This window comes from Megalobrama amblycephala, linkage group LG13 (genome assembly GCF_018812025.1).
Source record: "Megalobrama amblycephala isolate DHTTF-2021 linkage group LG13, ASM1881202v1, whole genome shotgun sequence".
Classification (NCBI taxonomy): Eukaryota; Metazoa; Chordata; class Actinopteri; order Cypriniformes; family Xenocyprididae; genus Megalobrama; species Megalobrama amblycephala.
The window spans coordinates 27,882,922-27,901,267 of record NC_063056.1 but is presented as its reverse complement, the minus strand read 5'-3'; the positions used below and the strand labels follow the sequence as shown (position 1 = coordinate 27,901,267).

Genomic DNA, 18,346 nt, shown 5'->3' with positions numbered 1-18,346 from the left:
ACTTATTTTTCCTCATAATATTGCATCAGTACTTCATGTTTTTGTATGAGTAGTTTTATTTATGGTACTTGATAAAAGTGAAGCGAGTCACGCAAGAGAGATCAAAATTGATACCACAGATTCACTCTTTCACCAACATGTGAATCTCACTCATGTTTGGTGAAGTATCAGTCATGATCTAATTATTATATTTTGTGTAATGTGTCGTGAGATAGTTGGCCATTCCAACCTTACTTTATACCTGGGTTGACTCGACAACCTGTTGGACCTGATTTTTAATTTACATTTTTAATTACTGTGCCATATCATGGGCCAGATTTACTGTCGGCTTGCGCCAGCCCTCTTTTGGCATTAAAAAACTACGGTTAGGATTTACTAAAGACACGCAGTGAAAAAATAGCACTGAAAAGGCATGGACACAGTTATTTTTGCAGCTGACCTTATTGCATATGCATTTGTTGGAGTTTCCCTTTTAGATGCAAAATTTATGGGAGGAGAGTATTTAAAGGGTTAGTTCACCCAAAAATGAAAATTCTGTCATTTATTACTCACCCTCATGCCGTTCCACACCCGTAAGACCTTCGTTAATCTTCGGAACACAAATTAAGATATTTTTGTTGAAATCCGATGGCTCAGTGAGGCCTGCATAGCCAGCAATGACATTTCCTCTCTCAAGATCCATTAATGTACTAAAAACATATTTAAATCAGTTCATGTGAGTACAGTGGTTCAATATTAATATTATAAAGCGACAAAAATATTTTTGGTGCACCAAAAAAACAAAATGATGACTTATTTAGTGATGGCCGATTTCAAAACACTGCTTCAGGAAGCTTCGGAGCGTTATGATTCTTCTGTGTCGAATCATGATTCGGCTCGCGTGTCAAACCGCCAAACTGCTGAAATCACGTGACTTTGGCGCTCCGAACCACTGATTTGACACACTGATTCATAACTCTCTGAAGTTTCCTGAAGCAGTGTTTTGAAATCGGTCATCACTATATAAGACGTTCTTTTGTTGTTTTTTTGGCGCACCAAAAATATTCTCGTCGCTTTATAATATTAATATTGAACCACTGTACTCACATGAACTGATTTAAATATGTTTTTAGTACATTAATGGATCTTGAGAGAGGAAATGTCATTGCTCCCTATGCAGGCCTCACTGAGCCATCGGATTTCAACAAAAATATCTTAATTTGCGTTCCGAAGATTAACGAAGCTCTTACGGGTGTGGAATGGCATAAGGGTAAGTAATAAAGAACAGAATTTTCATTTTTGGGTGAACTAACCCTTAAAATGAATCATGCAAGGTGATTTACTACGTTTTGCGCTAGTTAATTTACTGTTATTTGCGCCATTATTTACCGCCCAAAAAAAGCATGTCTTGAACCAGGCACTAATTTGTGCTGCTTTTGTTAGATTGCGTTGGTCATAATGGAAATGATCCGGCTCGGACTGTGTTCTTTTGCACGTCGTCAGTAGATCACACACAGAACTTTTCACTCCCATCGGCACTTTTATGGGATTGCACACTCACGCTAATTTTCCCTGTTTAGTAAATCTGGCCCCATGTCTCCATTTATTTTGCTATATGGATTAGACTAATGTTTGAAAGTTTGAGGGTTTTAGTTGTTTTTAAAAAATATTCTCTTAAGCTCACCAAGGCTGCATTTATTTGATTTAAAAATACAGTAAAGACATTAATTTAATATTGTGACATTTAAATGTTCATCAGCCGTTACTCCAGGTTTGTTCAGAAATAATTCTGATTTGGTGCTCAATAAATATTTCATATTATTATTATTATTATTATTATTATTATTATTATTATTAATGTTGTAAACAGTTGTTCTGCTTAATATTATGTAGAAACTTTGATACTTCTTGTTTTGAGAATGTACATTCATTTGAAATAGAAATTTTTTGTAACATCATAAATGTCTTTACTGTCAGTTTTGATCAATTCAATTCATCCTTGCTGAATATAAGGGTTAATTTCTTTCAAAAAAAAAAATTGTACTGACCCCAAACTTTTGAATAGATGTGTATAGTACCAGTGTAGGCGGTTTAGTCTTAGATTTGTATCATACGTCACTTAATTGAGCAAGGGTCAGATTATCATTTTTGCAATCTGACTTGAATCATGTAATGTATTATTCACCTTTTTTTTACTTGCATTTGCCACCATATAGGTGGCGTGTGTGCCTATGTTTATCCTTCCTCATTCCAAAAGTTCCTGATTTATACTGTTATCTTGTGTACAAAGATATTCAAATTAGCATATTTCTTTCAAATTATTAATTTTTTTTTTTTTTACTTTTATTGAAAACCAGCCCACTGGAGCAGCAAGTGTTGAACGATCTCTTCTGTAATATATGACTGAGAAATCAACTCTAAGAGCTCCAACTCATAAGGCTGAGTTTAATGAACAATCAGAGAGCCTGATTATCTCTCGGCTGACATCAGTGCAAGAGCAGTCATGTAGGTGCAGTGTAGCTTCATTACTGAGGGCTGAATTCCCATCTGAGCTCAACTGATTGTGTATGTGGGAAGCTTGGCTCGTACTGAATACAAAATATACTGATATTTATTGTCAGTGGAATCCGTGAGTTTCATTGTGTGCTTAATGTATAGTACTGATAAAGAAATGTTTACACTTTTTATTTAATTTATTTTATTTCAAAAATGCTAATAGGCATTCCCGATATTAGCTTTCCTACAGGCTTATCTGAGATTGCTGGAAAATTACTTGTGTTTATAGCTGAGTTAATCAAATCTCAGTAATACTGGTGTGTTAATTGAAGATTATATGCCTTTACAAAAAATTATTATATCAAAGGCACACAGCTTGACGGCTTGACTTTTAATGTTTTTCTCTCATTTACGCCTGGGCCGTATTTCACACGGCTATTGAAGTTTACAGCCCTCCGCCACCCAAAATGCAGAAAGGAAATTGTAATTTCATTATTTTATCATAAACACAGTGTGTGTTAAACTCATTTCTTTTGTTTCTTCGCTAACTGTCCAGGCCATGGATGAAATCAAACTTCCTACATGGCTTGCTTCTCTCCACCACAATCAGACAGTTTCCTTTTTTCTTTGCACCAACTACAGATTTTATATCCATTCAAATATGAGAATTAGCAGTGTGTGTGGAAGCAGAATGACAGATGAGTAGCGATACGGTGTAATATGCATAAAAAGTAGGAAAACTGACCTTCTGTTAGCCAAGAACAAAGAAATGAGGACACAGAGAGCAATGACAAGGCAAAAGTACATGAAGAAGAACAAGAGGAGAGAGAGGAAAACTACACCTTTTCTTTTGTCACACACTTTCTCATGTCCAGGGTTTAAGATCTAATAAGGCAAAGAAATGTCAGTCTCTCTCTTTTTTAATTTTTTCCAGCTCCTGTCTGTAAAGACATTGAGCTTGGATTTGGAATAAACCATTCCAGAGGCACAGAACTATCCCATTTTTGCTCTTTCTGAGGCCTGTAGTTTTACTGCAGAGAATCTGTATGTCTGCTTCAGGCTGTTGGTGTCATCTTGTGAGAGGAGACCGAATCCTCTACCCATGGGTCTGTGCAGAATTACCCTGTGAACAGAGTCTCTCTAGTCATCTCTGTTGAACCTATAGCTGTGGAGGAGCCAGAGAAAGAAACCTTAAGTAAGAAAGAGATATTGAGACCACTCTCACTATCAGATGTCTCAGTTTACGTTTCTTGAGCTCAGATACAGGATCTTTTTGTGTGGTGTCCAGTCTCTCTGGCGGAGAGTGAGCTCTTTGAAAAGACTATTGACTGCTGGGCGAAAGATAAGGTGAAGGCAACATATGTGTACTATTAGATAAAATGAGTACGACACCAATGTGTTCTGTTTCATCTGAATAATGTCGTTTTTAGAATGTTTGATCAACTGTTTTGTTTCTGTTTTTTTTTTGTGTGTGTGCGTGTTTTGTTTTTGTTTCGTTTTTTGTTTTGTTGTATGTTTCGTTTTGCTTTGCTTTTGGGGTTTTTAGTCTCATTTTGTTTTTTGTTTAATTTTGCTTTGGTTTGGCTTTGGCTAGAGCATACGTTGTTATAAACACAAATGTTGTGATCAAAGTTTCATTCCATTCATACTAACATCCCATAATACATACACTCAAAAAAAATTAGCTGTTAAAAAAACAAAAACAAATGTACACAGTAAAACCATTTTCTGTTAATATACCGTTAAAAAACCCAATGCATTCTGGGTAATATTATTTGTCGTTTTAGCCAAATAAGATAAATATTAAAATACGACAAATAAAACGACAAATATTACCCAGAATGCATTGTTTTACAGCATATTACTGTTTTATGGAAAACGGTATTTTACAGTGTAAATTTGTTTCTTTTTTTACAGATATTTTTTAGTGTATATGACATTTGAAACATTGTACACATTTAAGTTGCACTTTAAAGTTTTGTAACATGAGTGTCTTGTTTAGGCAGCAGTCCAATAAGAGCAGGAAATACTGTATTTGGGGGGAAAAAAACTGATAACCATTCTGGCTACTGGATGACTGAGATTTTGGAAAATCCTACTGAAGGCATCAAGTACTAAAACTTAAGCTTCTTTCTCTTGCCTCTGGTTCAGTCAAGGACATTCATCTGAATAATTATATGCACAGTGAATGAACTACCATTCAGTCATTTTTCTTATTTCATTCAATATAATGCCGCTGGACCTATTTCCTCTATGGAAATAGCACAGCTAAATATAATACTCTCAGGTGTTACCGTGCAAGGTCTTGTGACCATATTTGGGGTCAGGATTCATAATGTTTCAGGCTCAAGCAATAGATTTGAGATTTGAGTGTTTGTAGTATGTAAACACTTTGTGTGAATAATTTTAATATTAAGAATTTTTATATTTTATTATGTCACAAAATGTAGCAGAAGTACAATGTTCAGATGATATTTGCTGGAGTTCGAATGTATTGTAAACGTTAGGCTCATTTGTTATCAGTTGGATATGTTTGTGAACTCCTCCTCCTGATCAAGGTCCCATTGAACCACGTGTGTTTACTTGTGGGCGAGTACAGTCGTGTGTGTATGTAGGCCGGTGCGAGTGAATGCGGTCTATTAGCGGGTTTAACTCAAGTGTTGTGATTTTAGTGCCGTTGAAGGTCTTTGACTCATGACCGTCTTGTCAGGAAGTGTTGTGTATTCTCCTGGTCTCCTCAGGACAAACCGACAGGAACTGGATCACCGGTTACATGAACCATGGGCCAGTCTGGACACATTATGATAAGCAGGATGTGATGTCACACAGAGGAAGCTACTAAAATGTTTTGTCTGTTTGAATATGTGTGTGAGAGCTGGAATTTGTGTGTGAAATGTGTACCAAAAGACTGACAGCCAGCGACAACGTGGATATAACATTTTGTTGACGTCCTTTGGACCCACCGAAGTGTATGTGTGCTTTGCACTTTAGTGTTTTCGTTTGTGTTTTTAGAGGGCCGTTTGAGCCCTGAACTATTGAGATCTGCGCTGGCTTGTACCTGCTGGCCCTTCTTCAGAAAAGGTAGGAGAGGAGCTTAAAATGAACTAAAATCTGCTATAAAATATGTCTTATCAGTTGTTTCACACTGATTTAATTTCCCATTTGCGGGGTTTATTGTGTTGGCGACCCTAATTTTGTTTGCCATCATATAATTTTTCAAGTTATTTAAAGATGTAAAGTCGTTTGTGAGTCAGCATTGTGTGAACTTCCTGTATTTATTACGTTAATGTTTATTCCAGTATTCTCTGTGGAATATTTGAAATTGATTGGTGAAATAATGAACTATGTCCAAGCTAACTGACCACTCGTCTGCTTCGTTTGGGTTTTATTTTACGATAATGACCATGTAGACTTATCGTCACTGTTATGCTTAACTGTTAACTGTCGTAATAGAGCCGTAGACAAATCGTGGGAATGTTTTGGGCTAATTTAGCTGACGTGAAACAGTCAGCCATTGTTGTATTGGCCTTGCAGCTTTGGAATGCTGTAGTTTGCCATCATGCATTGTTGTACTTGAAGCTTTTTTGGCAGAATATCTGACATAATCATAGTCCCCAAGGCCACTCATCTGGCATGCTTGCAGGAGACATCTGTCCATCTGAGGTGTAAGTGTCTGGACCTTTTCCTTTATTTCCTCCCAGGAGTCCAACCTCCTGTTAGTGTCTGCAGCATCCTGCTGTAAATTTTGCTCTGACAGTTAAAAATTTTGCTCATCAGCCTGTCATCTTTATCATTGTGCCTCACTGCCGTTCATTGCCTCACTATAGTTGTGTTTAGATCTCTGAAGTGACTCGACTGAGCTTTCATTGACTTGTCAGTGTTTGGTATTATCTGTGTGTTCTGCAATGATGTAAATGTTTTGTGCTCTGATTAATTAATTTTTTTTCTTTCTATTCTAAACAAGAATATTCACTAATGTAGTGTTTCGATTATGATTATTATTAAAAGACTAAATAGACTGAATGCATTGTAAAGCTGATAGTGCAGCCGTTTACTATAGTGATGTTCGTGCAAGCTTTTTCCATTTGGTTGATCATAACCAATGATGATATAATAATCAATTGTTCTGTAACTATAAAGGATTTAGACATGTTTAATATATATATATATATATATATATATATATATATATATATATATATATATATATATATTATAGCATCTTTAATGTAAAATATCTTTCTCAGGACAGTACTAAATAAAAAATAACATGCATTTTGTATGATCACATTTTCACAGATTCTGCAAGGGGTTCCCAAACTTTCGCATAACACTATACACAAATCCGCCGCGAACTCTATGGGCGCCGCCATCTTGCCTGCCGCCATTACTGCGTGCCTGCGAAGTGTGACGGTGTGACACTTGCCTTGCCGGTGCCCTCTAATGACATTTCAATTAAAGTTCATCCTGCTCATTAAAGAAAATGTCTGGTGAAAGGGAACATGGGTAACGTAGATGATGTCAGGCAGTGGCCAAAACTTACCGATAAAGGTAATTTATTGACAACATAATGTAATAATGTAATGTAATGTAATTAAGAAGTGTATTAATTGATGACAACAATAAAACCGAACGCTGTCATTACTAGCTGTGTTGCTAATATGTTCACAAGCTTAAGTTTCAAATAATTATTAGGCCATCCTTAAAAATATTCTTGTTTGCCATAACCCGACCGACCCTGTCAATTTAGGACCGACCCAATTAATTATTTTTTCCCCTTTTAGTCCGACCGACTTGCCGATTGTAATTGCATTAAGACCCACGGATTTTTTTTACTCTTCAAACAGCTAATACAAATGCAATAAAATGTGAGACACACGCAATTGACGCTTTTCACACGCTCTCACGCCACACATCCATTTTCTCAAGCACAGAAAAATCGCGAAGTAAAGAGGACACAGAGACCGACAGACTAGACAGAGCAGGTTACTTATGATAGAAAAAAATCTCAGCTCTCAGATTCTGTCAATTTTATTACGAAATTCAAACAATAAATACCGTTTTGGTGCTTGTAAATGTGACATGCTAGAAATACAGATTAAAAAATATTACAACATCAAACGACGTATAATGTTATGTTCTTGTAAACATGTTTTTCAAAATGGATTTATGTATTCACACTTACCTTCCTCTGAGGTAAATCTCTCAGAAATGACCGAACGCTGTCAGCTAGCAGCCCCTCACACAGAACCTGTTTTGGCTGATATGTGTACTGTATTACATCTTTATTATATTTTTACTTATAGCATTAAATAAAGTTGTTATTATAATAAAAAATGCATTATATTTAAATTGTTATTTTTAAATAATACTGCCAGCTGATAGGGCTCTCTGTATGTTTACAGCATTAAGTTAGGTGAGTTGTTTTTTTCTTGAGAAAAATTAATGCCTACCTTGTGTAGCCTAGCTAATATCAAATCACAATAATAATTAAATAATAATAATTGAATAAAAATAATAAAAAAGTGTAGCTTACCAGAAATTGTAGCCTACCATGTAAACATTGTAACATGTCACTAAACCTAATAAAATTCAGCTTAGTTACTAAAATGTTTTGACAATCACAATACACTTAATGTGATGCAATAAAAGAGTTTTTTTTTTTACATTTTTTACGACCTACCGACCATTTTTTTTTTTTTTTGGCTGTTACGGCAAACCAAAATATTTTTAAGGATGCGCCACGACCAGTTGTAGCAATAAAATACATGTTCTTATAGGTATTCAAGATTATTTTATTAATCATCTGGCATGCGATGAGCCATCTCGGTTATGTGTTTCATCCACTTTTGACGCACATCTTGGTCCTCCGCTCGACCAGGAACTCTGTGCAATCCGAATGGCCGTAAACATGGGCAGTCAATGTGCAACAAAGCTTCGTGGATTACACAAACGGTTTTATTCCAGGCCTGTAGTTTTGTGCTGTTGTTAAAACAACCAACCACACAACACGCTCTGCCCGGCATCACTGGACAGCATAGGTACTAAAAAAACTATATAGCTAACATCTGCTACAGCCTACGGGACCAACACGCTACTTCTGCTACTTCCTTAGCAGCAAGGCACGCAGTAATGGCGGCGCTGCTTTACTTCCGTGTTTCGCCGGATTTGTCTATAGATAGATAGATAGATAGATAGATAGATTCATTCTTTAAAAAAAGTAATTCTTTAAGGTCTCACTTTTGCATCTGAAAATGTAGTATTTACTATAGTTATAACTGTGTTCTTTGCAGAATATGACAGACAGTTAGCACCCACCAAAGCCATGGCAGCGGCTTACCTGGACCCCAACCTGACCCATGCCCTGAACCAGGGGGTCAAGCCTCGCTTCAGCGCAGGGATGGAGCGGACGGCAGGGGCTCTGGAGCGGGTGCTCAGAGTCTTCCACTACTTCGAGAGCAGTAGTGAACCCTGCACCTGGTGCAGCAACATCCGACATGGGGACTCAACCGATGTCAGGGTGAGTCTGCAGATCAACTGGGTCAACCTCTTAATGCTCTTAAAGCCGAGTGCTATGGGAGCCTAATGAGGCCGCTAGAGCGATTGCTAACGAGAGATGAGCATTATACTGTATATATATATAGAGAGATTAATTTCAGCCATCATATTGGTTGTCATCCATAACATAAAAATAATCTATTGTTTAGAGGACTATTTTCAGTAACGTTAAGTTCTAAATTGTATATTTGCGATGTTTAATTGTTGGTTTTGAACTCAGTAGAACATTACTCTTTATTAAAAAATGAAAACCCAAAAATGAAAATTCTGCCTCAAAACTTTCATTCATCTTCGGAACACAAATGAAGATATTTTAATGAAATCTGAATTTCTGTCCCTCAGTTGACGGCAACTAGCACTTTGACGCTTCTAAAAGTTCATAAAGAGATCGTAAAACTAATCCATATGAATTGAACGGTTTCAATTTTCTGAAGAGACATGATCGCTTTATATGATGAACAGATTGAATGTAGGCCTTTATTCACATATAAACATTGATCATTGAACATAGACAAAAGCTCAACTGTACTTGCTTGACATAAGAACAAACCTCATTGGTAACACTTTAGATTAATTAGGTGTTTTCCCTCAATAAATAGGGTTAAAGGATCTAGAATATGGTCATGCAGAATAATGCATTAAAGGTAGACTCAGTAGAATGTCAAAAACACTGTTTGGAAGTTAGTCTGGCCGACACTAGTCTCGCGTAGCCAGACCTTCAGACTGATGGCAGAAGGTCTGGACTCTATCGCAGCTTTCATTGGCCAAGGACCGCCCAAGAGGACATTTGACTGACATGTAATGCAACCAGTCACAGTTCGCATTGTTCTGCGTCAGGTTTAGGGGCGTGAAAATGAAAGTCGATGTACCAACAATAACAGACCGGTGTGTATCTAATAAATTATTAATTCAAGAACGTTGTGCAAGTTTACTGCAACAATGAAGCCATACTCACATACTTTTGAAAATCCAGCATTTAGTTGATCCTGGTAAGTGCTCATTGTCACAGTTGTTAACATGATGGCATTCTTCTTCTACGAGGGGGATTGGCATCACGGCATTTGTTTCCATGCGGACCGTTAAAGAACGCAAAAAAACACGTCTCCCGGACATCCTGTAAAATTCAACCAACCAGATGATGACTTCAATACTCCTGAAGTGTTTCCAGATAAGTGTGCCATATGCATCAGACGTTCAGCCAAAGGTCCGTGGGCGCGATGTCTGAGGCTGAGACTAGGCGGACACCAACAACAAAAGTCTAACCAATCAGCATTAGGGGACGTATGACGGTCGAGGAGAGAGGAGATTTGAAAATAATAATAAGAAAAAACTGAGAGATGGGACACAATACAAAAGCTCAAAATAATATCACTAGAATGAAGGATTATGACTGGGCAAGCGCTTTAGGACCAGCATTTATATTAGAAAAGCTTTCCAGCACTGGAGAGAGCTAAGTGGGAAGGCCTGAAAACTGACGCGGAGGCTGCTTTGAAACCACTTCAAACGCGAAAAAAAAATGTTCATTTTTTGTGCATCCTTGTCGTTCGTTCATCAACTGCGCTTTATTTTTCGTGAAGAATTTTGTTGCGTGTCAGCTGTGATAAACAGAAATCCACTCACATTGCGTGTGTAACAGTGGCCAGATAGTGAGAATTTTGCAGTTAAACCACTGCGCACAGACACCCGCTAGACTTTAAACTTTAAAGTTAAGCATCATTGTTAGTGCACTCGCCTCGCATGCCAGCAGCGATCGGGCCAGGGTTCAAGACCGACTCGGAGCAGGGTGGTTAGGATTGGAGTGTGAGTTTTGGAGGTGGAGCAATGAAGAGAGGGGTGGGTTTGTTTGGGTTGATTTCAAATATCAACAATGTCCAACAGCATTTTTCAAAATCTACTGATCCCACCTTTAATATGTTCTTTATAAATACTTATAAACAGCCAATATGTTAGTAATATGTATGCTAAAAAGCAACTAGTTAATAGTGAATGTGTTCCCTAATCTAAAGTGTTGGTTCTCGTACATCAAGAAAATATGCTTGAGCTTCTGTTTACCATATGTGATGTGTGCGTTGATGAATGTTTATATGTGAATAAAAGCCTAAATTAAATCTGTTCTTCATATAAAGAGATCCAGTCTCTTCAGAAGATTTGAACTAAACTGCTCAATTCATATGGATTAGTTTTACGATCTCTTTATGAACTTTTTGAAGCTAAAAAGTGGTAGTTGCACAGACTGCCAACGGAGGGACAGAAATATCTCAGACTTCATTAAAAATATCTTCATTTGTGTTCTGAAGACGAATGAAATTCTAACGGGTTTGGAACGAAATGAGGATGAGTAAATGATGACAGAATTTTCATTTTTGAGTGAACTAACCCTTTAATACTGATTGATACATCTTATTGATGCATTAGTCTTTTTGATACTGACACCACAAACATTCCTGTGTAAGACTAAAGATATTTCCTTTCCTGAGCTTCAGGCTTTTAAGAATTATTCAGAAAACAGCTCTCTGTGGCCTAGAACACTCTTTGTAAAATCCCCTCAGACAATGGCATGCTACTCTAAATTATTTAATGAGGTTGGTTCTTGAAGCCAAGTAGCCGTTGTTACATCAAAGCGTATTGTCCCGCTTTCATTCCTCACACATCCGTCATCTTCCCAGTTTTATGCAGGTTTACATCTGATGCTCTTTCGTTGTATCATGTCTGAACCTCTTCCAAACCTGGCCCACACTAAACGGGGCATTGCCACAGTAGCGTCACATTAACACACACTAATTCAGTAAACTAAATAGATTGAAGTTGACATCTCAGATCAAATCTGTGGGAGTTCATTCAGGTAGTTTTAGTGTGATTCATGTTTTTCCTTTTTTTAAAAATGTTATTTGTTTTTTAGACATGTTATAGTAGTAGTATATGATGTCTGTAAGGAAATAGAAAAGATAATGGCCATGGCATATAATTCATCACACACTAATGTAACTTATCAGTTCTCTCCTCATGGCTCATGCATTTTGCAGTTTGCATAATAAATTAAATAACAGTTTTTCCATCCTGTTAGACATTCATATATTATGCTGCAGCAGACACTTGAACATCCTGTTCTTTCTTGGTCTCATCTATCTCCTCTCTCACAATCCCACAGAACCAAAGAACTTACTGACCCATAATATGACCAATTAATCAAAGATTAAAGTGAAACTCTTCTGGCTTTGAACCGGTTTCCTTCAGAGAATTCTCTTAGATTCACTCTGAGATGTGTCCTGCTTTGAATATTTTATAAACTTTGTACTGAACTATATGTTGTCACCAAATTCTTGCGTGTATTTTTCAGGGCATTATACAGAAGATCGTGGACATCCACAAGGTGAGGTGTGTGTCCTGCTTTGGTCTGCGCCTTTGCCAGCTGAGAACAGGTGAAGTTCATTGGCTCCACCCCGACATGGGCGTGTCTCATGTGAGGGAGCGGTATGAGCACAGCCATCCTCAGGACGACTGGAGGTGAGTCAGTTTTAATGCTGATATCATAACCATAAAAGCATTATTATGACTCGGAGAAACATGGCCATTGACTTGTGTCCCCTTCTCAGTGGCTGCCATGTTAAGATCATATGATCAGCTGAGTCGTGTAGTTCTACTCGGTTAATATATTTACAGTTCATGGCTGGTCCACGTTTTTCAACCAGTGACAAACAGGAAGAGTGTTCTGAAGTTTGAGGTCAAACTTGGGTCACTACCGTTTAAAAGTTTGTCAGTAAGATTATTTTTTAATGTTTAATGTTAATGTTGTTTTGATTTAATTTGTTGACACTAGTGGGGCATAAATTAGTTGGCCTATATACAGTGGGTACGGAAAGTATTCAGACCCCCTTAAATTTTTCACTCTTTGTTACATTGCAGCCATTTGCTAAAATAATTTAAGTTCATTTTTTCCCTCATTAATGTACACACAGCACCCCATATTGACAGAAAAACACAGAATTGTTGACATTTTTGCAGATTTATTAAAAAAGAACAACTGAAATATCACATGGTCCTAAGTAGTCAGACCCTTTGCTGTGACACTCATATATTTAACTCAGGTGCTGTCCATTTCTTCTGATCATCCTTGAGATGTTTCTACACCTTCATTTGAGTCCAGGTGTGTTTGATTATACTGATTGGACTTGATTAGGAAAGACACACACCTGTCTATATAAGACCTTACAGCTTACAGTGCATGTCAGAGCAAATGAGAATCATGAGGTCAAAGGAACTGCCTGAAGAGCTCAGAGACAGAATTGTGGCAAGGCAAAGATCTGGCCAAGGTTACAAAAAAATTTCAGCTGCACTTAAGGTTCCTAAGAGCGCAGTGGCCTCCATAATCCTTAAATGGAAGACATTTGGGACAACCAGAACCCTTCCTAGAGCTGGCCGTCCGGCCAAACTGAGCTATCGGGGGAGAAGAGCCTTGGTGAGAGAGGTAAAGAAGAACCCAAATATCACTGTGGCTGAGCTCCAGAGATGCAGTCGGGAGATGGGAGAAAGTTGTAGAAAGTCAACCATCACTGCAGCCCTCCACCAGTCCAGGCTTTATGGCAGAGTGGCCCGACGGAAGCCTCTCCACAGTGCAAGACACATGAAAGCCCGCATGGAGTTCGCTAAAAAACACCTGAAGGACTCCAAGATGGTGAGAAATAAGATTCTCTGGTCTGATGAGACCAAGATAGAACTTTTTGGCCTTAATTCTAAGTGGTATGTGTGGAGAAAACCAGGCACTGCTCATCACCTGTCCAATACAGTCCCAACAGTGAAGCATGGTGGCGGCAGCATCATGCTGTTGGGGTGTTTTTCAGCTGTAGGGACAGGACGACTGGTTGCAATCGAGGGAAAGATGAATGCGGCCAAGTACAGGGATATCCTGGACGAAAACCTTCTCCAGAGTGCTCAGGACCTCAGACTGGGCCGAAGGTTTACATTCCAACAAGACAATGACCCTAAGCACACAGCTAAAATAACGAAGGAGTGGCTTCACAACAACTCCGTGACTGTTCTTGAATGGCCCAGCCAGAGCCCTGACTTAAACCCAATTGAGCATCTCTGGAGAGGCCTAAAAATGGCTGTCCACCAACGTTTACCATCCAACCTGACAGAACTGGAGAGAATCTGCAAGGAGGAATGGCAGAGGATCCCCAAATCCAGGTGTGAAAAACTTGTTGCATCTTTCCCAAAAAGACTCATGGCTGTATTAGATCAAAAGGGTGCTTCTACTAAATACTGAGCAAAGGGTCTGAATACTTAGGACCATGTGATATTTCAGTTTTTCTTTTTTAATAAATCTGCAAAAATGTCAAGAATTCTGTGTTTTTCTGTCAATATGGGGTGCTGTGTGTACATTAATGAGGAAAAAAATGAACTTACATGATTTTAGCAAATGGCTGCAATATAACAAAGAGTGAAAAATTTAAGGGGGTCTGAATACTTTCCGTACCCACTGTATATAATAGGGATGTAATGATTCACTCACGATTCGATACGATTCACGATATTGGTTTCACGATACGATTTTCTCACATTTTTTTTTAACAAAATGAGATTTAAATGGGAAATATAATGAGTCACATATTTTCAGCGATTTTCAACCGATTCCGGATACATCGTTACAACCCTAAAATATAATAATAATTGCTTATAACAGGATTCCTGTTCTTTATATCCAATATGTTCTTTGTTATATGTGGGTCATGCCTGTTTTATTAGGATGACACTGCACATTGCTCTGTTGTAAAGCATTATCGGAGTGAATATGCTGTTCATCTTTAGAGGATGAAGGAATGATAAAATGGCTTATGTATAATTCATTCAGTGGGGTCTGTTAATTCTGCATTAAAATGAGGTTGGCCCAGTGGACGGAGCTTCAGAATGAATGTGGCTAGTCGTAGTGAGTTTTATCTTAATGAAGCTAAATAAAGCAGCCCCTGCTTAATTGCTCTATTGTTTATATTCCATTCACGCAGGCCGAGGCTTGTTTCACCCATCTCCTTTCTTCAACCGTTCATTATGCATGAATGGGCTTTTTATGCATTTACGGGGAAATCCGCAGTTCAAAGGATGAGCTTGATTCTGTTCGCCCTCCAGCATGTCTTCATAATGAAAAACAAAGCTCTGATAATAAATGCAGCATTTGCTTTAAAGCAAGACATTTTACCCTCTGCAAATGCGGATCAGCAGGTTAAATTCCTCCTTTTCAGTTTCTGAAGAAATGGAAAAGAAACTGCAGGATTTGACTGCAGGCTACTTCTTGTTTTTCATGGTCTATGATCGTGTTTCCCCACATGGAAAAATATTATTCAGCACAGCCTAATGTACAGTGTGATAAACTGATCTAAACCAGAAATCCAAACTGCTTCTATTTTAATAACACTACTTTTTTTATTGCTGGGAATCTGTGCTAGTACATGTAGAAGAATGTTTGTATGGTGTTTTACTGTGGAGGGACAAAAACAACACTATTATTACACAAATTAACTATTTTTGCGCAACTTGGGAAGTACATCAAAAACAGAAAGAAATTTTAACTTAACTACCCCAAAATATTTTTATATAGTATTATACAAATAATGTATATATTATATTATATTATATTATATTATATTATATTATATTATATTATATTATATTATATTATATATATATTATATTATATTATATTATATTATATTATATTATATTATATATTTTTTTTGTGAACTAATGTTCAGCTTTTCTTTTTAATAGTCAACTTATTTTTAGCAGTCATCAAGCTTGTACACACTGGTCACAGACACGGACACGAAGATGTACCTTTAATTTCACCAAGCTGATTGCTCACTAAAAACCCCCACAGTCATTATCTTTTCAGGCCATTTCAAGTTTGATTTTGATGTGACATAAAGCGGTGATATCTAAGTGGCTAAGTTGTTTACTTCCTTTTTAAATTAGTCTTCCTATTAACGCCATCATTGTCTTCATTTAGGCCGATTCGAGAACTTGCACGAAATGAAGAGGCGTTATTTATTGCATGAACCAATCATATCCAATCATAACCAATCATATCCAATCATAATCACATCCAATCATAGCGCGATGGAGGCATTGCCTCCTCTCACGTGACTTTCCCCCATTCAATCTCAGTTACCCCCACCAAACCCAGCGCACGCTTTAGGGGGTCTGTTCAAAGTCAATGGGCTCAGTGGAGGCAAGCCACCTGCTGTTTTTGAGGAGACACTGCCTCCCTTGCCTCCTCAGAGGAAACTCCCATGATATACAGTAGAAATAAAATGCAATGTATATTCACAAATTTTCATTTTATGTGTACATTTATGGCGTTTTCATTACATATTCATAATTCGTTATTCATTTTTTATTTACTTACAATCTGGTTTCCTACATATTACGCAAAATGTTGAAGCATGTGCACTAAACTCAAGTCTTGGAATAGTTTCTTCACCAGAGATTTAGAAGGCACCAAATTGTTTTAGACTTACGTAGCTTACAGTATAAGGAATCAAGAATAAAGTCAATTGAGGCTTTTTAAACAAAGTGACAGAATCTCTTGCTGTTCTACCAGATCTGAATGTTCAGAAATTTCCTGCACAAAAGAACCCAGGCCCACATGTAGTGCATACTGTCTTATTTCGGCACAGATTATTTTCACAATGCATTATAAAACTATTTGAAACTCATTTTGTCTTTATGTTCTGTGCATCATGTCTGAGGCAGATGGCAGCAGGTTCCAGGTACATCATCCCCAGCTGATTTAGAGAACATTGTTTTGAACGTGTGAGGCAGGTGCCGCAGCATTCTGGCTCTTGCTCAGGTAGAGAGATGTGTTGAACTAATTTAGTGTAATTGAGAGCAGACAGTGAGCCAGCTGTGAGAGAACAGGGCGTGATTTTACCTCCCAGACAGACAGCTGCTGAAAGCAGCCACTGATACGACAGTAATTGTGTTGTCTGGCAGACTTTAGAAGATCTCACCGGCATCTCTAATCAGTCACATATGAGGGGGAAGATGAGTAAACAGCTCCATAATCAGAACCATCATCGTTGTTAAAAATTCAAGACACACGGTAAAGATGTTCAACCTGAGGGCTTCATTTTCTAAAGCATCTGTTGTGATTGGTCAAGCTGTGTGACAGCCGCCAATCATTGATGATCACCTGTGATTATTTTGAGCATTATGCTGAGACGATGCAGGCGACTTCAGGTAGAGCTGACAGAATGTGCGTTTTGTTATTATTAGATCATTTTTTTCATTCTCTCTTTTCTCTCTCCAGATATGAGCTACGGATTCGATACTTGCCTAAAGGATTTTTAAACCAGTTTACTGAGGACCAGCCAACTCTTAACTACTTTTATCATCAGGTGATGGATAGTTTAATTTTGCAGCTTGTATACTACTGCCAAACCCTTTGCTAATGTTACATTATTAAAAATGGTAGAAATGTTTTATTTATGTTTTCGCAAAAATGAGAATCATAATTGTCATGAAAATAGTCACAATGCAAAAAAATAAGAATAAGTAACGGTCCTGCAATAGCTTTCTTTTTCTTCATGCAAAATTTAAAGGTGCCCTAGAACGTTCTTTCACAAGATGTAAAGTCTAAGGTGTCCCCTGAATGTGTCTGTGAAGTTTCAGCTCAAAATACCCCATAGATTTTTTTAACTGCCTATTTTGGGGCATCATTAACTATGCACCGATTCAGGCTGCGGCCCCTTTAAATCTCACGCTCCCTGCCCCCCCCCCCCCCCCGAGCTCTCGACTATAATTCAGTGCATTTACAAAGTTCACACAGCTAATATAACCCTCAAATGGATCTTTACAAAATTTTCGTCATGCATGCTGCATGCATGCTTTGGATCATGTGAGTATAGTATTTATTTGGATGTTTACATTTGATTCTGAATGAGTTTGATAGAGCTCCGTGGCTAACGGGCTAATGCTATACTGTTGGAGAGATTTATAAAGAATGAAGATGTGTTTATGAATTATAAAGTTTAAAAATGAAAATAGCGACAGCTCTCTTGTCTCCGTGAATACAGTAAGAAACGATGGTAACTTTAACCACATTTAACAGTACATTAGCAACATGCTAATGAAACATTTAAAAAGACAAATTACAAATATCACTAAAAATATCATGTTATCATGGATCATGTCAGTTATTATTGCTCTATCTGCCATTTTTCGCTATTGTCCTTGCTTGCTTACCTAGTCTGATGATTCAGCTGTGCAGCTCCAGACGTTAATACTGGCTGCCCTTGTGTAATGCCTTGAACATGGGCTGGCA

At 37.7% G+C, this 18,346-nt stretch overlaps 1 protein-coding gene across 17 annotated transcripts in view; it reads left to right on the top strand.

Annotated features, from left to right (window-relative positions):
* The window catches only part of ptk2ab (protein tyrosine kinase 2ab), a 78,464-nt gene that overhangs the window by 14,528 nt on the left and 45,590 nt on the right, over window positions 1–18,346 (top strand). For 15 of the 17 annotated variants that reach the window (XR_007179259.1, XR_007179260.1, XR_007179258.1 and 12 more), the window contains 3 exons: window positions 8,769–8,995; window positions 12,371–12,537; window positions 17,333–17,420. Coding sequence is in view for 14 of the 17 variants with exons in the window: in XM_048154298.1 (XP_048010255.1) it covers window positions 8,769–8,995; window positions 12,371–12,537; window positions 17,333–17,420 (482 nt within the window). In the remaining 3 variants the exon portion in view is untranslated. Of the gene's footprint in view, window positions 1–5,069; window positions 5,557–5,613; window positions 6,141–8,768; window positions 8,996–12,370; window positions 12,538–17,332; window positions 17,421–18,346 lie in introns of those variants that run through there. The other 2 variants (XM_048154291.1, XM_048154292.1) reach the window with 2 other exon arrangements.